Here is a 26,672-nt window from a genome sequence, read left to right on the forward strand (position 1 = left end):
AAAGCCTATAAGGATAAAGGATCGTCAACCACTTCAAAAGGTAAGGGACAAGCTTTGGTAGCAAGTACAAACAATGTTGAGGAATGGGTTCTTGATTCAGGAGCTACACATCATAGGGGAGCTTCAAGGGAGCATTTTTCCTCTTTGAAACCATCATTACATCTATGTGGGAAATGACACTCAAGTGGAAGTTGAAGGAAAAGGCAATGTTGAGTTGGGTAATGGAGTCTTCAAGGATGCAGTTCATGTTCCCAACCTTAGCACCAACCTTCTTTCCATCTACCAGACAACTCACTATGGATGTGGCAACAAAGTGGAGTTCCTTCCTAATTCAGTTGTGGTGAAAAGTCTCAAAGATGATTCTATAGTGGCAATTGGAAAGGATAATCATGAGACAAGACTTTATTCTTTTTCTCATTTTGTGCCCAAGTCCACTTCCCTTGCCTTGTTGACCCACTCAAATTCACAAAGTAAACTATGGCATGAGAGATTTGGACATCTCAATTACCGCTACCTTCAACAACTTAGCAACAAGGATATGGTCATTGGTCTACCTCAAGTCAAGTATTCAGAGGGTGTATGTTCAGGTTGTGAAGCAGGCAAGCATCCCGAAGAGAAGTTTGACAAGGGGAAGTCTTGGAGAGCTGCTATTGTTCTTGAATTGGTTCATAGTGATGTAGCTGGCCCATTTCCAATACCATCATTTGGAAAGGCTCTCTATGTTCTCACCTTCATTGATGACTTTTCAGTTTTCACGCTACACGTGGGTCTACTTTCTTGCTCATAAGAGTGAAGTGTTTGGTAAGTTTATCACCTTCAAAGCTCAGGTTGAGAAGCTATCAGGGAAAGCCATCAAGATTCTACGAACAAATAATGGAAAGGAATATGTGAACTCAAGGCTTATAGACTTTTGCACTTATGAGGGTATTGATCTTCAACATTCAGTTGCATACACGCCACAACAAAGTGGTGTTGCTGAATGGAAGAATAGAACCCCTAAGGAGATGACCACTTGTATGCTTCAACATAAGTCTCTGGATCAAGTTTTTCGGGCAGAAGCCATGTGTTGTGCCAATTACATCCAAAACAGAAGTCCCCATAAGGCCTTAGATGGAATTACACCTTTTGAGGCTTGGTGTGGCAGAAAACCAAGTGTAAAGCACTTTAAAGTTTTTGGTTGTCCGACATGGGCAAGGATATCTCCACAAAAACGAAAGGCATTGGAACCTCAAAGCAAACCTTGTGTATTTGTTGGATATCCTAACCATCTTAAGGCATACAAACTCATGGATCCAGAGACACATGAAATATTCTTTGAGAGGAGTGTTCACTTTGAAGAAACTTGTCCAAGTTTGGCTCCTTCAACTCCTCCTTCTTCCTCCTTCATGGAAAGTGATGATAGTGATGATAGTGACTTGGAAGATGCTATTCCTTCAACTTTGACTCGCAAGACACCACCTTCGCAAGGTCCACAAACAATTGAAGATATTATTTCTTCTTCTCCCACTAGACCTCGTTGAGCACAACAAACACTTGATTCAACAGGTTCATTGGTGGGGAATCCTTCAAATACTAGGAGGACAAGGTCACAACACAAATCATTTCCACATGCATATATTGCTATTGCTTCTGATTCACAGTCATTTAAGGAAGCATCAAAGATTCAGGCCATGGAGGAAGAATATAACTCTTTAATGAAAAACAATACTTGGGACTTAGTTCCTCTTCCTAAGGGAAGAAAGTTGGTTCGGTGTAAGTGGATCTATCGGACCAAGTTTGCAATGGATGGAAGTGTGGATAAACATAAGGCTAGACTTGTGCCAAAGGTTTCTCACAAGTTCCCTGGTATTGACTATATTGAGACCTTTGCACCGGTAGCCAAGATGGACTCCATTCGTTTGACACTAGTTATTGCTGCAACTCATGGTTGGGTTGTACATCAGATGGATGTGAAGAGTGCATTTTGAATGGTGATCTTCATGAGAAGATTTATATGGAGCAACCACAGGGGTTTGTACAGGATTCTACTTTGGTTTGCAGATTGAAGAAGTCTATCTATGGTCTTAAGCAGGCTCCTTGAGCTTGGTATGTCAAGATGGATTCCTTCCTACTCTCAGCAGGATTCACCAAGTGTCATTCTAATTCGAATGTCTACATTCTTCAGAGGGATGACTCACACTTGATATTCGTGCTTTATGTAGATGACTTGATCATTACAAGAGGTACTTCATCCATCATTGCCAGTGTCAAGACTTCTTTGCAGGATAGATTTATTATGATAGACTTGGGTTTACTTCATTACTTCCTTGGTATTGAGATCACACAGTCTTCAACAAGGATCGCACTTTCTCAACCCAAGTGTGCTCTTGATTTGCTTTCTTGATTTCACACGAGTGACTGCAAGCCTGCACCTACTCCCTTTCTTTCGGGTGTCAAGTTAGAGGCCAAGTGTTCTACTTCACTTGTTGATGATACATTATACAAACGGTTGGGAGTCTCATATACTTGAGACATACACAACCTGACAGCTTCTGCAGTTGGCATGGTTGATGATTGATGGTAGAGGAGATTCGCTCATTGGAAATGGCTTTTTAGCTACTCACATTCTCATGACTCTTATGTATTTAGTGATATTTAGGAATGCTCAACATTGTCTTACTTTCATCACACTATTTATAGCAAGCTCGGTCTTGGGATAGTACAGTTTTGAACACTTGCAATCATCAATACAACCCATTATGGGAGGTTTATTAAGATAATATCTTATACTTTCTATAATAGTCAACTACTTGTCTGTAGTCCGTCTTTCAGTCTAGATAGGAATGTTTCCTATCCCGTCTCTTTTGTCTTCAGTCCAGATAGGAATGTTTCCTATCCTGTCTCTAGTTTTGTTTCTAATTCCGTCTTCAATCTACATTGTTTCTTTTAGAAACAACGTCCTTGTAATTCTTTATAAGGAACACATTTGTTCCTCTGTTAATCAATGAATCATCCGGAAATCCGTTAATCTGCCAACTCTTCTTGAATCTTGTAACATGGTATCAGAGCTATTACTTAAATTTTTTCGAAAAAATTTATAATTTCTTCGTGAAATTATTTGTTTAAATTTTTTCAAAATTATTTATGTCGAATTTCTCTAAAACTCACTTAGGGTTTTCGGCCTAGAGAAATTCCCGAACTTGGGTCTGCCTGTGTTTGTTCAGCACACTCTAGCCCCATTCGTCCATGCACATCGATCCTTGAAGAAAAATCTGCCATTTTTTATCAAGAAATCTGAAGTTTTTTCAAGCTTTTTTCAGCTAGGGCCTTTTTTTCGAAACCCTAATTTTTGGGGTCGAAAAAATATTTTGTTTACATATTCTTGGTGGGTTTTTCGAGAACTCAACTGGGTTGTTATCCATTTTTTCTGGGTGCCTCGATTTTTGTGCCTCGATTTTCAAGCCAGCGGATCCAAAAAACAACAGCAAATTCCTTTTGGGTTTTTCGAGCTCTCTTCTGGGTCATTCTCTGATTCTTCTAGGTCTTTCGTATTTTTGCCTCGAAGAATGTGCCTTCACAGATTTTCACAATTTTTCATTGAAAAACGTGCCATGGCCTCTCTGACAAATATTTTGCTCGAGCATAATTCCAAATTCAATGGTCGCAATTATGGAACCTAGAAGCAGCGCATCATCGCAATCTTCGAATATCGAAACACCGATCAACTTGTTTTGGGTGTTACGCAGCGTTCGACTTCTCCGGGTCCTGATCAAGATACATGGGATCTGAATAATCGAGAGGTAGTAATGCTTCTCAAACTATCCGTAGCTGATGACCAGCTTTCTCAGATTCCATCCAGCAAGACAGCTGCCGAAATCTGGACACATCTAAAAGGTCTTCATGAGAGTTCCGACAAGAGCAGAGCCTTCTGAATTTGTTTCTGTTTTTACGGGTTTGTTGATTTTCTCCTCAAAAATCATTTCATGTTGTTTGTAATACGCAAGGTTGCGTGAGATTCTGGGTTTTACCGTTTTTTCCACAAAAACGAAGTTTTGTAATCTATTTTGAGTCATAGCACTCTTTTGGCAAAGCTTCTTGGTTTCAGCATTTTGTAGATCCAAGGAGGGTCTCAATTATCACAGAATGTTCCAACATTCGTATGTTGACCATTAAGGGAGGGTATTAAGATAATATCTTATACTTTCTATAATAGTCAACTACTTGTTTGTAGTCCGTCTTTCGGTCTAGATAGGAATGTTTCCTATCCCGTCTCTTTTGTCTTCAGTCCAGATAGGAATGTTTCCTATCCTGTCTCTAGTTTTGTTTCTAATTCCGTCTTCAATCTACATTGTTTCTTTTAGAAACAACGTCCTTGTAATTCTTTATAAGGAACACATTTGTTCCTCTGTTAATCAATGAATCATCTGAAAATCCGTTAATCTGCCAACTCTTCTTGAATCTTGTAACAAGGTTCTCCAGGCATAGTTCAGTTATTCACCACTATCAAGCATATTAAGCATCAGGTTTTCATTTGAGTCTTGAGTGTTAAGTAGAGTCTAGAGCCTTGTCATTCTGTGTATGCTTTCTACGTAAGCGCTTCGAGTAATCTTCCCTGCAAATCAAAAATAGAGTAATATAGGTTGTGAGTCTTTTAGCATTGTAAGATTTATTTGATAATAGTAAGAAGCTACAACCATTCGGCCAACAGTCTCTACCGCCGGTTTCTACCCGATATAAGACGTTGGTTTCCACCCGGTATAAGACATTGGTTTCTACACAATATAAGAGGATGGGTTCTGCCTGGTATAAGTGGTATCGAAGCCTACAGATCTAGGTTGTTCCTGAGTATGCAAATCTATCCATCTCTAGTAACAAGATTAATATATGTGCTAAGCGTGAAGAGAATTTCTCTGTAGGGTTACACTTTGGTGTTGGGATTGAGATTCATATTTCTTATGTTATTGTCTTGTCTTTAACCACCAGTTGATTGTTTTCTATAAGTCTCTCCTGTAAAACCCCTGTAAGTATCTTAGCATATCTCGTCTCTCACTTGTAAAAGAAGATGGATGGGTTCCAACGATTTGCAATCCAAGAGGGAATTGAAAGAATTAATGAAGCTAGTATGGAAGGAATGTATGAAGTACCTCCTATCCAGCCTACTACAGAGGATCTAGTTGTGAATGAAGATATACCCAATATCCAGACAAATGAAAGGACTCTAGATCACCAAGTAAGTACTTATGTACCTCCTCGATTGAAGCCTAAAGGTGTATATAAGAAGGATGCATAAAGCCTAATTCATTGAAGAATTTCTTGTCAAAATCTACTTTTAAGCATTTTGTAATCCCTAGGATGAAGGTAGTAGAGCTTACACTAGAATATGCCGCTAGTCAAACATTTTAAACCAAGACGTTGCCTATCTTTCCTCCTGAGGAAATAGAATACATTAGAAGATGGAAGGATGTACATTTTGTTCATTTTGGTGTCATTCAAGTCACTATTGGGTCATTAATTACAGAAAATATCAAACATGTGTGCTATTTAGCCCTTTGTGACATAAGACAGGTAGACTGCAACCATGCTTGTCAATTATCCAGTCTTTCAAGAATGCCAAAAAACTCTGTGTGTTTTACATACTATCTGAACCCTCCTATTACTGCTAGGGATAAATCCAGTGCTAAAGTTAAGTATGGGTTTTTGAATTGTTGGGGTGTCTTCAGTTCTCTTTTGTATGAAAATGTTTGGACCTTTTAAATATGCCTCAATTCAAAATCAGGTCTTGTATAGCATGACAAATACCAACAATCCTGCCATACTTGATAATTTTCCTTATGCTAGAACATTGAATGGAGAAGTACAGTTACAGAGAGGTCATGTCAATACTGTTGATATACTGCACAATGGAGACTCAATTGGATGCAACATGTAGCTCCTGAACTCTTCAAGACCACTAAGTCAATTCACCATGTGTCTCATAATCGTATTGACATTTTGCTTTGATCTCTTTCTTCCAGAACTCATAATCCCTTTACAGAACAATACCAAGATGCTTGCTCTTCTTTCAGCTCTTTTGGTAGTACTGGAAGCTGAAGAAAGGCTCATCTTGTCATCGAAATGAAAGAAGAATCTCCTATTAATACAAGCCCTGGTATACCAGAACCAGTCCAAGCCAAATCCACAAGAAAGGGAAAAGTGAAGTGTACTGACCATCCTTTCTTCCATATGGTTAATCCACTCCCTCAAGCAGAAACATTGGCCTAGTATAAGGAATAAGAGCATACGTACTATCAGCATGGTAGATGGCCACCATTAAAAGCAGAATTTAAAACAGAACATGGTAATGTGTCTATGTTTCAGTATGCATTTCAGCCTAAGATGACTGAAGAAAGAGAACCCTCTAATGACTTTAAGCAAAGAAACTAAAAATATAGATGACTTTTGTAAAGATAGTCTTTCTCTTAAGCAAATTTCTACATCCATTCATAGAAAATGTACAGGAATTAGGAAATATAGTTATAGAAAATCATGACGGAATTATTGAGACTAGGGACTCTCTCAATAAACTTAAGTTACAATCTGAGCTAATACTAAACAATCTGCATAAAAATGGAGATGATATACATAAAGTCATAAGTCATGTACAACATACAAATTAGAATCATAATGCTCTGACTCAGAGATTTGACTCTGTAGATCACTCCTTACACTAGTTATCCACCTCTTTAGACTGGCTTACAAATCAAGAAAAACAGTTAGAGCAGACAACCTTGGTTATTCCCACATCGCTCCAGGCACCTAAGAAGAAAGCAAAAAGAAATGACGGACTCTTAATGATGCAAACTAGTTGTAACATCCAGCCTTGGTACTTAGACATTGATCATGATGATGATCCTAAGCATAAAATCGAAGGATGAATAAATGCTTTTCTTATCATAGGAGCTTTCTCTGGAACCTCTGATGAAAAGACACATAAATTTGTTGTGAATTATTTATGGGGAATACCAAGAGCCTGGTGGAATGGGAAAAGAGAATCAGAAAAGGAAGCCAAGGTTTACCAAAATTTCCAGACTCGGACTATGGTAGACCCAATCATTGGTCAAACTGTACAACAACAAGTCCAGTTGGTTCCAATCAAATGTCTAATGAATAAGCTAGTTAATGAGTTTTGTCCTGAACTCGTAAATAGGCAAGAACGAACAATCAAGAATATACTTCAGATGAAATGCTGATTTAAAAGATTTTTCTGCATATTCTCAGGACTTTAGAAAACTTTTATATCAGCTTACTGAGCAGAAACAGATTGACATGGGAAAAACTAAGTATCTTGAAAGATTGCCATATAATATTGCTGATAAGGTTATGCCATACTTAGATCTAAGGAATTTGGCACTTGAAGAGTGTCCCATTCTGATCTCATCCAGTTTGCCAAGGATCAAATTTTTAAGTTCATTGATGATTGCAAGTACCAGCAGAAATTTACCAAACATGAAGCACAACGCATAGCTCCTTTCCTTGATACTTATGGCTGTAATCCATTCATCAAATCTCAATGTAAAATGCAAAGATGCCATAAGAAGCATAAAAAATTACATTTCCAACCAAGAACTTTTCCTCACTGCCACTCTTATGCACCAAAAAATTGCTATCTTTGCAAGCGCACTCATCCTCGCCCACAATCGCAATAAATCATCTGTTATATCTGTAACAAACCTAGCTATAAAGCTCCTAATTGTTCTTGCCACAACAAAGCTGTCAAAGTTTTATATGTTGATCCTACTACAACAACGTGGTGGGGTGTAGTAGATGAAGAAGAAGATTTATATATGCAAGATAATATTTTTGAACCTATTATTGAAGAAGTCTCTGAAGAAGATGATACTTTTTTAGATGATCTTGCAGCCACTCAACAAGAGACTGAAAGACAACTTGACCAAGAAGATCATGAGCAGTTACCCACGTTGATGATGAATTACACATGCAGAGGAGGAGGAAAAAACCATTGGCAAAATCATAGAGGAAAAGGCACACTCTTTTGGAAGAACATTTGATCATCCACAATCATCAAGGCCACCTACAATGTCCTATCAAGCACCTACAATGTCCTATCAGCCACCATTCCAAAAGGAACCAGAATTTGAAGAGTTCACACAAGATTTTCAAGATTTTAATATGTACCAAACTAGAGTGCCTTTCAAACAGGAGTGCCAAAGACCAATCTCTTTCACACCTCTCACTATTGGGCATAAGGGTAGAAAATCCTTTAAGAAATCCCAGCCTTGATCCTATAGTTCAAGCTTTGTCTAATTACCATATTTCCCCTGAAACTTCTCGAATTGTGAGATCTCAACTTTCTGCGATAATCCAAGAAGCCACTGAACCCTCTACCTCCTAGTCAGGCCTTAGTCATAGTCGGTTTGCAATCAAAATCCAAAAAGAATATAGTGATGATGAAGCAGTCATTTCCCATAGTGTACCAAACCCCAATAATGTCAGAATGATTATGTCTGTCCTACCAGACCCTACTCCCAAGATAGAATCACAATATCTAGTTCATCTACTCACTGGCAAGTTTTCTCAATACACCAGTGTCATCATTAATGGCAAACAATATGATGCCCAGATAGATACTGGAGCATCCCTCTCTTTCCGTAAGAATCAAGTTTTGGACAACTGGGAACAGTTGACTCAGAGAACCATTTATATACTGCTTGTGATGTACAACATAATGAGTTTCATTGTGATAAATATAATCACCAACAGATAGTCCAGTTAGAATTGAGAAACTTCAATGTTTTCCTGTAGTGAGAAACTGCTTGGTGAAAATTTTATAGACAGATACACTCCATATGGGTGTACAAAAAAGAGTATCATGTTCACACTTCAAGGAGAAAGATAAGTACTCTTAGATTAGTATATACTTCTGAGAAATTCTCAGCTATCAGTAGAATACAAACAGTTGAGCCACTTGCAGAGTTAAAAGCTACCATTATCCAAGATATATGTTTAGAAAATCCACAGAAGTTTTGGCAAAAGGAGATGCCAGAGATGGAAATAAAATTGCAACTAGGTGCAAAAATGAAAAGTGGCAAGAAGATTCCAATACCAGCACATGACTATGATGATATGCATGAAGCCATTGAAGAGCTAAAGAAGGTAAGTATATTGTCCATTCTCAGTCTGATTTTAATTGTTATGCATTTATGGCTAACAAAGAATCTAAAAAGAAAAAGAAAAAGAAAAAAGAAAAGAATGGTTATTAATTATAGACCATTAAATGCAATAACAATACCTTTTCCATATCCCATTCCAGATAAATCTCATTGATTAGAAAAGGTAGGCAATGCTAAAATATTCTCACAGTTTGACTGCAAATCAGGATTTTGCCAGATTCAAGGAAAGAAGGAAGATCCACATCAGACTGCATTCAGTTGCCCTTTTGGCCACTATGAATGGACAGTAATGCCTTTTGGATTGATGAATGCTCCATATTACTTCCAAGAACATATGGACAAGATATTTTGTGGTTGTGAAAAATTCTTATGTGTCTATGTAGATGATATTCTTGTTTTTAGTAAAAACATTGATGAGCGTAGATCTCATCTAGAGACATTTTATATGTTATGTTTGAATTCTAGGATTGTTTTGTCCCTATCTAAAATTCAATGGTGTTCAGACTCATGTAAATTTCTAGGTATGATTGCTAATTCTGGTAAACTTGAGGTCCAACCTCACATAGAAACAAAAATCCTTGACTTCCAACCTCCTCTTAATACTAAGTCGCTGCAAGGATTCCTAGGTCTTTTGAACTATGTAAATAATTTCTATCCAGGAGCAGGTTTTGACAAGGAACCATTACAACAATTACTGATAAAGAAAAAGCCACAATGGACCTTTGTACATGATGAAGCTGTGAAGAAGATCCAACAAAAGGTCCAAGACCTCCCTATACTTCATGTTTCCACAACACAAGATTTATCTTGCATACAAATACTTCTAATACTGTTTGGGGTGGACAACGGTGCTTTATCAAAGATGGTAAAGAAGTTTAAAGAAATTTGCTCTAAAATTGATGCACTTGCCAAAGTTTGTCATTCGCACAGATTGCACAAGGTTTTTGACATTCAAACACAAGGATCACGGAAGAAAAGATGGAAGAGCAAAATATGTTCAATGGCAAGATTATTTAAACCACTGCAATTCTGCGGCTCAATATATTCCAGGGAAACATAATGTTGCTGCTGATCATCTGAGTAGACATAACCCTGGTGTTTTCATGCAGAACCCTCATAATCCTCCACCTTATCCAGGATTCCACTTATCCAAAGAATTTGACGTTTACTTCAGAACTCTCCATGAAATTGCACAGAGAAGTTGTCTAATGAGTGGAATCAACACTAAATTCCTACATTATGCAAACTATTCTGCAAACACACTTACGAATCTGGGATGTATAACAGAACTAGTGATTAAAATTTAAAAATGATGCATGTGGAGAATTCACTATCCTTTGGGTCAAAACAGATCATCATTATCTCTTAATGCTTGATCTTACCAAGAAACCTTTTTTCATATGACTAATTACATGCATTGCCCCACGCACTGAGCAATTATTGGATTTCTTTAAATATGCCGGTCATGATAAAATTAATCCTGATCATAGACTTGACCTTGAAGTTTGTGTACAAGTCATCATAAGCATGAAGCTTAAGTGAGAATCTTACTTTTCACCACACTTGACATATGATGACAACCGACAAGATTGGAATATTCAACATCACTTTAATCTTCTAGCTCACTGGAGACCACTCACATGAGAAGATGTTTTTGATCATGGAGAACTGACACCTATTGTCCCATCACTAGCATCTAGCTCATCGTCGGCAAGCACAAGGAGTCATTATTATTATAGTCCTTAAGGGGAATCCTTGTACAAGGCCATCACTGTTACTATTTATTTAGTAGACATATTGCCTTAACTGGTTGACTCGATATCCTCGGTTCCAAGTCACTTTTTTTTACCTGCTAAGTTGTGGAAGATTTTGGGGCATTAGAGTCTTTTCAGGGTGTTCATTGGCAATCTTTCGTATGATGATTGATTTATCACAATGAGATGGATTAGTTAGTGTATTCGAGGTCCTTCCTGTGACACTTGAAGATTAACTGTCAATGGTATGTTGCTGAATACAGTTGAGTCATTCACTGGTTGACAAATCACAAAGCTGTAACAGTGATTGATCTTCATTTGTGTGATGTCATCCGGAGTGATGCTTGGGTTTACATTATATGGTTGAGCACGGTGCTCATTCTTTTTCCCAGGGTCAGAGTTTGTTATGTGGCAATTTTTAAGTTCCCTTTTCTTAGGGTTTTCAGATTTGGTTTTGATTATCTTTTCATTATGGAGTTTCAGGAGAGGAGAACGCAGTTTGAGTATGTTCATTTATTAATGGTTAGCAGCTCAGCAATTGATAGGAATGTGACAGCCTGTGTTAACATCCCAAAATTCACTCCTATGGTTTTTCAATTTGGTCCCTTCGAAGAGCAGTTTCCTAACAAGATGGCTGAGTTTATGCAGTGCTTGATTGCTCTTCTTACTGGAGATTGGCAGGATATCTCTCGTTTCGACACCTTGAAAGATAGTGTCTACAGTAGATGGCACTGCAATTTTCTTAGGTTACCTTGGGACCCTAGGATCATCAGTCAGTTGATTGTGGATTGCATTAACATTGCTTGAGTACCAACAATCTTTGGGAAGGATCAGGCTGCAATGCAATCTCTCAATAGTGCAATTGGTGTTGGCTTTTGGGGGTACAACAATGCACCACTAAGTTCATATGGATTAATGTAGATGAATGACACTTTTTGGAGTGGTTCTGGAAAACTAGTCCAAGACTTTCTATTTTTAGCAGTGATCATTTTTAGCACTTATTATTTGTAGTAAGTTTCAATGTATCTCAAATTGGGCTAGTTTGGTGTTTGATACACTCACTATTTTTAGCAATTATTATTTTTATTGGACCAGCTTCTATACCCTCAGCAAAGAAATAGGTCATTCTTTGAAATCCTGAAAAGTTTATTTGTGTTAAAAGAAATATATTTTGATTTTTAGTTACTTAAGTCCAGTATGTTGTCACTTTACGAGTTAAGTGAATTTTACCCCTTGGCTCAGTTGCACGACGTTGTTATTAATATATTCACATAAGCAAGACTCAGTGAAAGTAAGGACAACAAGTCATGAACGGATGAATCGCAAATAGGATAATCACACAAAAGTAATAGATGACTACATCCAGGAGCTTGGAAGAATAAAATAACAAATTAATGCTCATCCATTAGTAATTTAAAAAAACAATACCAGCCATAATTATAAAAGACTCGATGAATAACTTAAGGCTCAAAGAGGCTAGTCTAAGTGACAGCACTCATACCACGACAAAAGAAAAAGAAAAGATATGTCTCCAAGGAAGAGATTTCACCTGCACTTATGAGGAGGTAACGATTATCATAGAACTGACAACATCATTACATTTACGGTAAGGAGAACTGACGACATCCAACTGTTATGATACACACAAAGTCACTCCATCCCACCAAATATCCAAAGTCTGCTCTGCAACAATCTTGAGTATTCAAAATCATCTAATGGGGTTTCAGCACAATCCACATTGACCACGCTTCAGAGCAGCTTCAGCCCTACTACTCCTGGATTCTCACCCACCAAAAAATGGGCTTTGATTGCAAGATAGAAGCAACTGAATGGACACAAATCCTTTTCAAAACTGGAATATTAATTTGTTTTGCTTTCACCTAGCATCTGTACGGACTGAAGAACTAAAAGGAGTTCTTTAGTGTTGTTATCTGACCTGGCTCTGATACCATGTTGAGTAACATGGATCTTTTCTGCAAATGTAATAATATGGCCAATTTTATTGATATGTTCCAAATGCATATTTGGATCTCATATAAATAAGAGATGAGAAGACATGTCTCTATGGTGTAATCATAATTTAATAATATTATATTAACATAATTAATAATAATAATATATATATAATATAATATATACTATTATATACTATAATATTATTTAACATGGATAAGTGTATATATAGGAAAATGATGATTTACCAATAACAATAATGTATCTCAGATCCAAACAATCCGAATGAAGCTACAACCTTAACAGCTTCTATATCCCCAGCAAAGAAATAGCTCATTCTTCGAAGTTGGGAAAAGTTTATTTGTGTTAAAAGAAATATATTTAGATTTTTAGTTACTTAAGTCCAGTATGTTGTCACTTTACGAGTTAAGTGAATGTATCCCTTGGCCAGTTGCACGACGATGTTATCCAAGTAGTCAAGATTGATCTAAGGATCTGTCTCGGGGGCCTTTCTATGTCCTTATGTGAGACTTATTTATGAAGAAATCTTTAATCCTACATGGATTGGTGAAGAGAGTGCAACCCCTCAAGAATGTTATAAAAGCAAACTTGTAGAGTTCATTTGGTATGTCTTTTTTGTTGGAGAATTTGGTGACATTGTGAAGTCTTTGTAGAGTTTGTTTCAAGGACTTTTGAGAATGAAAATCTCGTAGCTAACAATCTTTACACTTGCAAGATACAGTTTGGAGATTTAGTTTGGTACCTGCATGATCAATATGATCTTTGTGCACATTATAATTATATATACATTCTAGTTTATTATCGACATGTGATTGCAAGTCTGAATGGAAGATTTGAGGAATAAAAGGAGCCAGTGACTCAGATATACTCCTAGATACTAATACCTTGCTAGGAAGAATCACTCTGTTGGGCTGCACCACTCGTTTGGGGCCGTGTCACTTGTTAGCAGGCCATACTTGCTGCTGGCCATTCTTTGTGAGCAGGTGTCATTAGCTGTAGTACTGTCCTCTACACTCATGCCGAGATTGGAACTGCAGGGTAATATCATGGATATTGGACGAAGTGTTTACCTTCATAAATTTTATTTACCCTTGTGTCTCCCTGCATTCAGTTTTCTGTAGCATGCTTATACACTTCATTTTCCAAGTATTGAAGCTGGGTTTTGTGGATCGTGGATGGTGACTTGTCTGAGATATCATGGCAGAACTGTAGGATTCTTTGTATAAGCATTCGTTAATGATCTGAACACCTCTCAGTCCCATAGCAGGAAGCAGACAGACAATTCTTAAGGTACTCATGTTTGGTCTACTTTGCTATGTGCATTCTTGATCATAATATTCAAGTTGAATATCAAAACCATCCTGATTTGTGAACAGCGGTATGTAATGTTTCATGTATTTCAGTATAGAAGATGAATTTGCAGTTTTCCCTTGACATGTAATTGCTATGAGCGAATGAAATAAATCTGATCAGATTATTGCTTGTTCTCAATTGGTATTGCTAAAGCATTGTCAGTCAAAAAGTCTTCTACAGAAAATCAACAAAAAGAAATTTAGGGTGGCCATTACAAGGAAGCATCTAGCTCTATTATATAATTTGTAATGCAAAGGGTATTGTTCTTTTAGGTTCATTGGTAGATTGTTTGGTGGTTGACATCCACCATAGCAATTTGAGGATCAATCGGATATTGAGTTCTTGCACCACATCCCATTTGGAAATTTCTTTCTTCAAGAGATTAGCTTGGTTTTCCTGGTTTATTGCAAATATTTGCTTGTAACAATCAGCCAAGCATATAATAGCATGCAATTAAAAGAGCCTAAAGGAGTTGCAACTAAGACATGTAAGTCAGAATTAGAAATGTGTGAACATACAAGACCTAATACCAATATCAACTTATCAGCTGGTAACAGGATTCAATAGCAATTTTCCTATGTCCCAGACTAAACAGATAAATGGGTAATTAAATAGGAAATGTCTTGGACTTACAGAAATGTGTCAAGAAACCATGAAAGTATCATTGCATGGTAAATCAAACCAGGAGCCAATGAACTTTTCTGAAAGGACTCAAGAACATTTCAATCCCAGGAAAAGTACCTAATATGAGCTTGTGTATCATGAACCCAATGACTGAGAAGGGCCGTGAGAAACAATTTCAACAATTGATTGAGAAAGCAAAAGGAAGTAAGTTATACAACCCACATACAAAGTGCCCACAAAGGGAAAAACATGTCACATCAAATTAAATGGAGTACAAAATATTAGTAAGAATGACTCCAATCTATTATTTCTGATTACTAGTCTCTAGAATAATAATTTTACATACCATTGATATGAGAAACCAAACCCAATAACCGTGCCTAGAATTTAAATCATCCTCAAAGCATTCCAAGAATAACATCCTTTGAGCTTTGTGATCTTTGGAACTCCAAAATATCAACTAGTTTTGCAATGACAAAGGACATCTATTATAGAATGTGTCATCTATTGACAAATTCATCTCACTAAACTAAAAAGATAGGCTTTAATTAAGGAGAAATCTTAACTTGCTAATATTCAGAATACTACTAACAAGATAACAACTACAGAGATACAACTAAAAAGATAGACTTTGATTATGGAGAAATCTTAACGTGCTAACATTCAGAATACTACTAACAAGATAAAATAACAAACCACAACACCCCAAAGGAAAGCCCTTGCAGCATCTTACATTAGTGTGAATGAGGCTATAACCTAGCTAGCTATTTGTGGGAACCTAAGTTTACTTGGACCATAGCTTGCATCTTAAGTTAGGTTCATTATTATAAATTAGTTATCCTTGTATCCTAGGTGACATTCTAGAAGTTTTCTTATAATGGGGCCATGTCTCATCATTTACTTTTAATTATCTAGATTCTAGGCATTTAATATTTTGCGCCATGCATTTAATATTTGTATCAAGGGTAGTTGTCATCCTACCTCATCACCTTGCCTATATAAGCAAGGCCTTTGTAAACTGCATTTTAAATTCAATTCAGTTGATCACTTATTGGTGAAATAACATCTACAAATTGTTTCTCTCTGCATTGTGAAGATCGTTTTGTTTGCAGATTGCATTCTTGGGGTACACCAACAACTTGCAGGTACCAGATAGTTGTAGGAATTAATCTTGCTATGCTGAAACCATTTATGAAAATTAACATCATTCCCACAATAGCAATAATGAAATCGTCATTTGGAAAGAAACACAATCTTTTCAAGTTTCAAACTTATAATGATTAGCAACCTCACAGAAGTAACATTTCTAAAAACTAAATCTCCTAACGCAATTATTAACCTATACCAAACAGCTTCCAAATTATTTGTACAACAGAGATGAGAAACTATTATAACCTTATTCAAGTAGTTCATTTGCATGATAACACAGGAAATCACCACCATCGTGAAAAACCATGTCTCTGGATACATCAACTGATTATTTCCCTCAAAAGTGAGCTTCAAAGCAATGCCTAGTGCTTTCACACTCATGACCTGCATACAAAATACCATATTCTTAACTAATGATAGAAAAAGAATTAAATTCAGGGATGATAACTGACTTTTTATGCACCATCTTTTCTTAGGACAAAGCAAGAGAAAACTGCATTATCAAAGGAAAATAATGTTTCACAAATTTACCGATAAAGAGCCCATTAAAGAGCAAATGCCTGTGAAAACCAATACATTTGTATTTCCACATCGTGGGGCAAAATGGAATATCAATACCATAACTATCACCACAACAGACGCCACGTACAGCAAAAATGCTTTACAATGAACAGTAACTGTTAGATAACTATTTCAAGAATTACCAACTTCTTAACCTTCATCAAATGCAGATGGTTCAGGACAATATAAATCTTGACAATACTCTTGAGAATAAAAGATCGTACAAATACCAGTTTGAGTTGCCAAATGCCAAACTTCTTGAACGGAGCTAATAGAACTTTCAAGAGGTGCATGAATCACAATAACCACCGATCCAATTATGCACATAACGCAGCCCAATATCCCCAATTTATGCAGTTTCTCCTTCAGTATAAAGTTTGCTAGTACAGCACTGTTAAAAAATATCACAATAAATTGAAAATCAAATTATTCTTTAGCTCTTAACATTATCTGGGATTGAAGAAAGAACACAATGAAAAAAAACTATTGAAACTAATATGTTGTACCTGATAATTATGCTCAGTGCACCTAAAGGAGTCACCAAAACTGCAGGAGCAAATGCATAAGCAACAAAATTTGCAACCTCTCCAACAATCACTGTAAGCCAAATACCAAATGTTAGATATCATATGACTTTGACCAACATTCATGCAATTACTATGTTATATTAATTTAGATGGAATGTAGTAGCATACAGCAGAAGCCCAAAAAGTAGAAACTGTTGCTACGTACTCAAATATCTTCTAAAATATTCAAATTAAATCAACTTTTCTTGGCAAACAATACTAAACTTAAAGGTTTATAACCATGCAACAATATTCCCCTAGAAATTAGCAGGTATTATCATTAGGAACAAAGACACTAAACTTCAACGATAAAAGGCAAATGCGGAAAAAGTGAAAAAAACATATAATGATGCCCGAAGGCAATAATATTTCATAAAAATTGAAACTTGATAATGAGACAATGGGTTTAAATGTTTATATAAAAACATCAATACACAATTCCAAAGGAAGTTGACCTATATATGGCATTTAATCTTAATATTTCATAAAAACTGAAACTTGATAATGAGACAATGGGTTTAAATGTTTATATAAAAACATCAATACACAATTCCAAAGGAAGTTGACCTATATATGGCATTTAACCTAAAATTCATTAGAAGGAACTCTGACAAAAATAAGAAACACCAACAATCACAATTAATTTAGCCTAAAATTCATTCAAAGGCTTAGACAAAACTAAAAACAACATCAATCACCCTTAAGCTTGACAAGGGAGCTCAATCACTAAAACTATTGACGATTGTACCCCTTGAAGTAAAAACTTGGTGTATGCAGAAATCAATTACCAAAGTTGAAGAAACCTTATAAAGGACATGCATCTTTGCATAAAGTGCACAATTTAGTAAATAAATTTGAAATTCTTTGTTAAAGAACTCACGCATTTGATCCAAATGAAGACAGTTTGTCAATCATGCTTTGCATTTTTGGAACTGGATAAAATTGTTATCCTTGTGATTGTAAAAAAGATCCATAAAACCCTGAAAAGTCATAAAAAAAAATTGATGTACTATTTAGACCCATCTAAAAGTAGTTTCTTCATGCGTCCACAAATGTCTATGGATGAGCTTTAAAGCTCGTGACATAATGAAAAACTTTTTTCCAAAACTCCTGTCAATAATGTTTCCCAAGCATACAACCTACAGATACATCCCTGACAAATTGTACAGGGGGGAACTGCATAAACTGTTATTTTATATACATTGTGACATGGTTGATGTAACAAACAGTGATGCCAAAGAGAGATAATATAGTCTACCTCATCAACCAAAGAATTAAATCAAGAAGAAGAATAAGCATAAAGAGTAAGATGAGAATTAAAATAAACTGTGGTATGAGAGGAACTAATTCTCCCTATTTCCCAAGAGTGCTTTTTGAAATTGCAATTCTGAGAATCACCAGCTTGTGCTTAGACCAAGTCTTCCACAATAATAACATTTTTCCTTAAAAACAAAAAAGGAGACATAACTTGTTGCTGCTTCTCTTGTGGATTGATATAGTTTGCTTGATGTTTGTGCTTTTTCATTTATGTTTCTTCTTGTAGGCAACCTAGTCCTTGAGCTTCAAAGCTCCTACACATGTAGAATTTTGCAAGAATGCAAACTTAGAAATGAAGAGACTAAGCTTACCAAGAACAATATCAAAAAAAAAAGAGATGAAAACATGTGATGCTACCCATAGGCTATAACAAGTTACAGAACTTAATTAATGTAATGTCTACTTTTTGGGCATTAGGAAATTTATGGACATATTCATGTAATATTAAAACTGAATTAAGAGAGCATAATGTAAATTTATAAAATGGGCAATTTAATATTATAAAATGGGTTAAACAGTGGCAAAGGAAGAATAAGACAAGGACAGGAGAAGGGAGTTGAAGGGTCACAGCTTTGGGCATTATAAGGAAGGAAGCTTCATTCATTTGGGCAGGCTTGGATATTGATTTTGAATGAATGAATGAAAGATTTTAATAACACCCACAATGCTAAAGCAGCCTATGGGACCCCCTATAAAAGCACAATCCTCAAGAAAAGGGGCAAAACATTAGGCCTTTTGAAACTGCTTCTTCAAGTTTGCTCTTCGACAGTGAATGTTGACCACTAAGTTTGCTGACCTGTCCAACTGTGTTTCCTCAACAAGAGTACCTAAGTTATTGATTTCTAGAATATCCGCATAGCTGGAGCGGATGTAATTGTATATTGGGCATCCATGATGAAATGTCACTTCATCTCCACCACTCCTGTGTTAGAAAATAAAAATATTCTCTCTTCCCACTCTTCTTTAGGTATCATCCATCTACCTATTTCACACCTTAGCTAATGTGAACTCGTCTATGATGTGTTATAATCATCTTGGCTTACCATCTGGTATTTGCTCCTATGCATGCTTTCTCCTCATGGTCCCTCATTGGATTAAATTCTTTGATAGAATAGTCTCTTTTGCATCCATTTTGTTTTGACCATATGAGCCTCTTGAATTTTTCTTTAACTTTATATTCCATCAATGTTATCCGAGAATTCATGCATACTAACACTCCAATTTTCCATCTGTTGACATTTTGTTTCATTCACTTGTTCTTTAATCTGTCAAGTCTTTCCTCTATGATCAATTTGGGCCAACAATCTCCATTTCTGATCTGACATGCTGCTGCCACAAATCTCACATCCATAAAGGGTCACCAGGGTGACCAACAAACTGGTTTTCCAGCTGCATTCCTCCATCTATTTTGTAAAGAATATAATGCTTCCCAGTCTCATGAATTCTTTTTGCTCGACATGTTTCCCAGCTGAGCTTGTTATGAAAGTCAATTTTAAGATACTTGTACTCATCAACAATCTCTAAAGGACTACCACCAAAAAAAAAGGTGTTTTGTTGCTTCATGTTTCTTTTCAAAGAAAAAATCATCACTTTTGTTTTGGTAGTGTTCACTCGCATCCTAGCCATATGACAAAAGGCATCAAGTGCCTCCAAGTGGTCTCTCGGGCCATCGGTGGTTTTAGCTATCAAAATGAGACTGTTCGCAAATAGGAGTAGCTTTATCACATAGTTGGCTAGTTGAACCCAATCACCATTATTCTTGCCTAGGAATTCTTCTAACTTATTGATATATAGCCCAAACAAAGTAAGTGAGAGAGGGCATCCCTATTTCACTCCTATATCGCTGCCAAAGCTCTCGAACAACCCCTCCATAGTTCTGATTTTGGCCACAACCTGCTCATAAAGTCTTCTTTGCAGCTCTAAGCTCAATATGAATTTTTAGCTCTTCCATTCTAAGCCAAAGTTTGTCTAGTGGCACTGTGTCAAAGGCTTTTTTTAAGTCAACAAAGCAGCAAAAAGCCTTTGCACCATGTGTGTTCCATATATTTTCAACCAAGAATCTGAGTGTAGTACCATGATCAACCGTGGAGTGTTTTGGTCTAAGCCCCGCCTGCCCCTTAGCTCTTTTACCTTCTAATTCTACCCATTTTCTAATTTTGTGTTCAGCCATGCTGCCAAAGAGCTTCTCCAAGAGGGGGTTAAACATGATGGTCCAATAGTTTGATGAGTTATTTATGTCTCAGCTTTTATGAAGAGGGATCACCATGTTAGTTGTCCAATTTTTAGGAAAACCCTCTTTGTTGACATCATTGAATATGCAACATATATGAGGTGCCAAGATCTCACAACCCCATTTTAAATTTTCCACTTCCAGCCCATCTATATCTTGTGCCTTTCCCCCTGCCAATCTCTTTATGCCTTGGAAGATGTCTTCAATTGTAAATAGTTCTTTCCTGGTCTTAATTACTAGAGGTCTATGGATATCCTTCTAGCGCTCATATAACATCCTTGCACACTCAAGCCATTGAAACCCTGTAATGTTGTTTTTTGTCTGCGTTCTCTTTTGCTAGAACTCTTTCTAGAACTTCTTGGGATTTTGTTTACCTAAGTTAATCAGCTCCATCCTTATCTTTCTCGCATGAGACTTCTTTTTCCCTCTTAGCATTCTCATACTCTTTTTTGTTTTCTTTACTCATTCTCCTTCTCAAATTTCTCTTTGCTAACTTCTTGTCTTCATCAAACAAAGGGTTTGTCGGAAAGGTATTTTTTGTCTCTTTCTTGGGTTTGGTTCTTTTCCACTTCTCTAAAGCCTTGTGGATTAGAGGAACTAAGGTGTCTTTGCTTATAATTTTTTGTTCTGGGGGATCAAAATGTCTTTATGTTCAAAACCTAACGACAGAAACCTTCAAGGTCTACTTGCTGGATCGAACGCCAACCCCATTCAGCATTGGTGGTGAATTCACATCAGAGTTCACATTTGGAGATACAGGTCCTTTCCTATGTATTTCCAATCTGACTATTGTTATTGTTTCTAAGATTGGATTTCTACGCATGTTATTGTATTGCTGGTTTAAAATGCACTAACAAATTTTGAGATATTCTATATGAGTGTTTTACTGGTTATTTGTTGGTTTTAAATTGCATAAAATTATCTGTTCTACTCTGAAATTGTTTGAGAGAAATTTGGGTGAAAATATTCATTCAGGATATTAGAGTGGTATCAAAGCACCGATCTTGCCATCCTGTAAATTTGCTCATAATCAGATTTACACAAGGCTTCATCAAAAATTATTATCAGAGTCAAATCTTTGCAGAAAAACTACTCTGATTTATTATTATCTACAACAAGAAAATATTTTGTAGTCTATATTTCTATATATATTGTAGTGCTCTTTAGGATACAGTTTTATATCTCTGCCGAAGAAACCATTTATGTCAGGCTGACTGTGCTAGAAACTCTAATGCTTGGAAGCCAATATCAATTCACAAATAATATTACTTTCTACTCGATGAACACGGCAAATTGATTTATGTGAAATAAAACTATCAAATCTAATAGTTTGAGTGATTGATATTACCGGTAGAGGTTTGGGAATCTTAAACTTGAGTTACAACCTCGGGCTTTATTATGATGGGAGGAGGTAGTATATTGTCATCCAAATTATAATCTGATGGTGTGATTAAAGTGTGAGGACTATACCCGTGGGCCCAAATATTTTACATTTTTTGGCTAGAGATATGTGTTCGGGAACTTTCATTGAAAAATTATAAGTTTCGGGTGTACTAAGAGTTTAAATTTTGAGTTGGGCCATTGAAATCACACCATAAGTTACAGAGAGAATTCAGTATTCAACGATGTGGGCTTTCTTCGATTTTAGGTCTCTATGCATTCTTCAAAATGATACTAGAATTGAAATGGTAGAAGCTCTGGAATCATCTTGCCATCGATTAAGGACACTTTTTCCAATTGACCATTATTGTGCAAATAGGTAAGTGTGAGGCACTCAGGCATCATTCGTCAAGTGTTCCATTTATTCTCACGAGAGATGGATTCATGTGTGAATCACTTCTCATGATACACGAGTCATCGAGTTTGGCTCAAATACTACACAGTTAAATCCTGATAACAATATCACAAGGTGGGAATAATCTAAATTGAATATTAACGTATTGTTAAAAAAAAATTAAGTATACGTTGTCGATGACAATGTAATATTGAGGATATTAAAAAAGCCTATAATATTTTTGGTTTGACTTTCAAAGTTTCAAAATTAATATTATGAATGTCGAGGGCCAAAAGTTTATCCACATTGAAAAAAAATTGATGTACAAAACATTGGCTTTTTTAAAGTTCGGCGATAAATATAATGGACATCTCTATGATTTTGGCGTTACAAAAGTTGAAATAGTGGCAATTCGAAGACACATACTAGAGATTTTTGCAAGTATGAGCAGAAGCACCATTGTTGTCAATAGTATCAATAGGGTTCTAATATTATGAGAGTAAGGGAAGCACTCAAAGGAATTCTGCAAAAGTTGCAAGCTAATCAATTTGAAAGTTGAATCTCTAACATTACCGAGGGGAATAATTAATGTGTTGCCGAACGTTGTATAGGCGAAAATCTGTTTCAGACTATAGTTTGAAGTAAAAAAAAAAATTGAAAATAATTGATACACTGATCTCAGGTTACTCAATCGGTGCTTATGTTTATGTCTTAATTATTATTCAAGCTATAGCACAAGTTTACCATGGGACCTACGCCTTTATATTGATGCTGAAGACAAAACATTGGCTTTTTTAAAGTTTGGCGATAAATATAATGGACATCTCTATGATTTTGGCATTACAAAAGTTGAAATAGTGGCAATTCGAAGACACATACTGGAGATTTTTGCAAGTATGAGCAGAAGCACCATTGTTGTCAATAGTATCCATAGGGTTCTAATATTGTAGAGAGTAAGGGAAGCACTCAAAGGAATTCTGCAAAAGTTGCAAGCTAATCAATTTGAAAGTTGAATCTCTAACATTACCAAGGGGAATAATTAACGTGTTGCCGAACATTGTATAGGCAAAAATCTGTTTCAGACTATAGTTTGAAGTCAAAAAGAAATTGAAAATAATTGATACACTGATCTCATGTTACTCAATCGGTGCTTATGTTTATGTCTTAATTATTATTCAAGCTATAGCCCAAGTTTACCACGGGACCTACACCTTTATATTGATGCTGAAGTGATTCACACATTGCAAAAGATTGTTACTCTAGACCAAAGCCCCAAGCAGCTGCAACAATGGTAGAAAACGACTCCTAAAAAGGAGTCAAGTTAAAATTCTAAAGGGTTCTTCTTCGCTTCTGCACTTTCTAGCAAAATTCCTACAAACAGTGATACATGGTTGATTGACAGTGGTGCCTCTCATTACATTACTGATTTCAAAGAGCATCTTTTTAACTTAAAAGAAAAGAATTCTCATCTTCAAGTCATAGTTGGTGATGAGTCAAGTTATTCAGTGAAGGGTGCTGGTTCTGCTTCCTTCAATTTAGACTTGGGAATGCCTCTTCATCTTAGTGACGTCTTGTTTGATCCTGGTATAAAGAGAAATCTGATCTCCATTTCTGCCTTAAAGGACAAAAGAAATAATGTTACCTTTTCTGGTGGAAAGGTTCTTGCTTGGAAAAAGAATTCTTGCATTCAGTCGGCTCGTCATGACAATCTCTGCAAGCTTTCAGCCCATCCCATTCATGCTCTTGCACTTAATTCTTCAGACTCAAATGAACTTTGGCACAAGAGGTTTGGTCAGCCAAATTTCAGAACCTTGTATTCTATGGAAAAGGTTGTTATTGGTCTTCCAAAGCTGAACTAAAAACATAAAGGGGTTTGCAAGGGATGCGCTCTAGGTAAGAACATCAAGAGTACTTTTGATAGCAGTGATAGTAGAGCTAAAGATATTATAGATTTAATTCATTCAGATTTATGTGGTCCTATGTCACCTCTCTCAATGCTTTTTGGTATTATGTAACTTTTCTAGATGATTATTCTCCTAAGTGTTGGATTTATTTTCTTAAGTCTAAGGAGACTGATGAGGTGTTGTCCCATTTCAAGGAATTCAAAGCTATTGTTCAAAACTCTTTCAACAAGAAAATTATGATTCTTAGGTTTGATAATGGAAGTGAATATGCCTGATATATTCAATGATGTTTGTGTTGAAGTTGGGATTAAGAGGGAGTTGTGTGTTCCCTATAATCCTCAACAAAATGGTATGGCAGAAAGAAAAAACTGACCAATTATTGAGGCAACAAAAGATATGATTCATGACCAGAATCTTCAGACATTCAGATCTAGTTGATCCTACTATGTATAGACAGCTCATTGTTTCTCTCATGTATTTGGTTAACACAAGACCTGACATATATTATGCAATGAATACTTTGATTTAGGAACCAAGACAAATTCATCTTATGGCAGCAAAACATATATTGAGATATGAGTGTGGTACAAGTGGATATAGATTAAAATATGACTCAAATATTGAGTTAAACTTACAGAGTTTCTCCGATTCAGACTGTGCAGGATGTGTACCTGACAAGAAGAGCACCTCGGGATGTTGTTTCAGCCTGGGATCAGCCATGATTTCTTGGTTCAGTAGGAAAAAATCTTGTGTGGCTCATAGTACTGTTGAAGCAGAATATGTTGCAGCATGTATGGCTGCCAAAGAGGCCACGTAAACTAATTTCAGATCAATTTAAGCAGCCTCTAAAACCTACCACAATCGTGTGTGACAATCAAAGCTGTGTAAAGCCTTATGTTAATCCAGCTTTCATGATCGGACAAAGCACATGGAAAACAAATATCATTATCTTCATGAAATGGTTCAAAGGCAAGCTATTGAACTTAGATATATTCCTACAGAGGACCAAACTGCAAACATCCTAACTAAGCCACTTCCAAGAGTGAAGTTCTATATTTTTATAGAGGAGCTTGGTATAGTTGAAAATGAATCCCTTGTTAAGAGAGAAACTCAGCCTGAGTAATATAATGTTCTGGTTAATGAGTTCTTCTCTAAGAGAGAAAGAAGTTCAAGGTGTGATCCCTTCTTAATGAGTTCTTTTCGAAGAGAGAAGTTTGAGGAGTAATCTCTTGACAATGAGTTCTTCTCTGAGAGAGAAGTTCAAGGTGTAATCCCTTGTTAATGAGTTCTTCTCTAAGCGAGGAGTTCGAGGTGAGATCCCTTGATTTACTCACTGTAGTAAGGCATTGTGAATGTCATGACATTATTTTTTGATTCTCTCTATAGGAGTTGTGATAGTTATTGTTATATTGAGTTAACAAGTTATTTATCTATGATAAAATTTTGTGTTAATAGTTTCTTTGATTGCAAACATTTGTACTTGTCTTGAGAAGACACTCTAAAGGTCTCTCTCTTACTAAGAGGGAGTGTTGTGATAGGGTAGCTGCGAGATAGACTCTTTATCATAAGTTCTTGCCCTGTTACTTCTAACCGATATGTTAAGTCATCCTTCATCCTATCAGCATCGAAATTCTCTCCAAGACTTCAATATTGTTTATCTTTCAGCATCGGGATTTTTCTTATTCCCACTGGCACCGCTTTGACATATCTATTGGCTGTTTGGCATAGTCAGTTTTGACATTTCTATTGTTGTTTGGCATAGTCATATATGTTGTTGATGTTGTCATAACTTTATCTTATTCTCATACTGGTGTCTGACTAGGAGGTACATGTCCTCTCTCTTCGTCCAGCACAAAGCCAAGTCTTTGTTGACCGTTCAGGATGTTTTATCTTCTATTCTCATAACCAACGGCTCCACATATTCAAGCATCAAGTCTCTTGGATGGTTTTTGAACAATCATCATCCGTTATAGGGTTCTCTCCTCGATCGTTATGACAGGGGTGTGACTGGCATTTCAATAGCCGAAGAGAATCATTTTCTGGAATGAGAGGTTCTTTTGGTCTTCTGTTTTTTACAGCATAGAAAAATGATGATTATGATTATTGTTCTATGATATATGATATATACCATCTTCAAAATATTCATTAGGCGTGATCGTGTATTTTCTGTAGCACACAAAAAGGAGTTGTGACTGTTTTCATTCTGAAGCACAAAGACTATTGTTGTTACCTTAAATTTCTAGATTGTAATTGTGAGGCAATCTCTGAAGTCAGTGTTTTATGTTAAGAAGCTTTGCAAGTAATAATATTTGTAATC

General features: G+C 36.2%; 1 protein-coding gene across 1 annotated transcript in view; it reads right to left on the minus strand.

The window, feature by feature from the left end:
- Positions 1–26,672, minus strand: part of LOC149539866 (putative magnesium transporter NIPA6) — a 98,139-nt gene that overhangs the window by 25,595 nt on the left and 45,872 nt on the right. The window contains exons 3-6 of the mRNA XM_089801066.1: positions 17,071–17,161; positions 16,795–16,955; positions 16,535–16,662; positions 16,250–16,387 (exon numbers count right to left, since the gene is read on the minus strand). Of these exons, the coding sequence (XP_089657192.1) occupies positions 16,250–16,387; positions 16,535–16,662; positions 16,795–16,955; positions 17,071–17,161 (518 nt within the window). The remainder of the gene's footprint in view (positions 1–16,249; positions 16,388–16,534; positions 16,663–16,794; positions 16,956–17,070; positions 17,162–26,672) is intronic.

This window comes from Cupressus sempervirens, chromosome 9 (assembly GCF_028749045.1).
Source record: "Cupressus sempervirens isolate cs-2001-9-10 chromosome 9, ASM2874904v1, whole genome shotgun sequence".
Classification (NCBI taxonomy): Eukaryota; Viridiplantae; Streptophyta; class Pinopsida; order Cupressales; family Cupressaceae; genus Cupressus; species Cupressus sempervirens.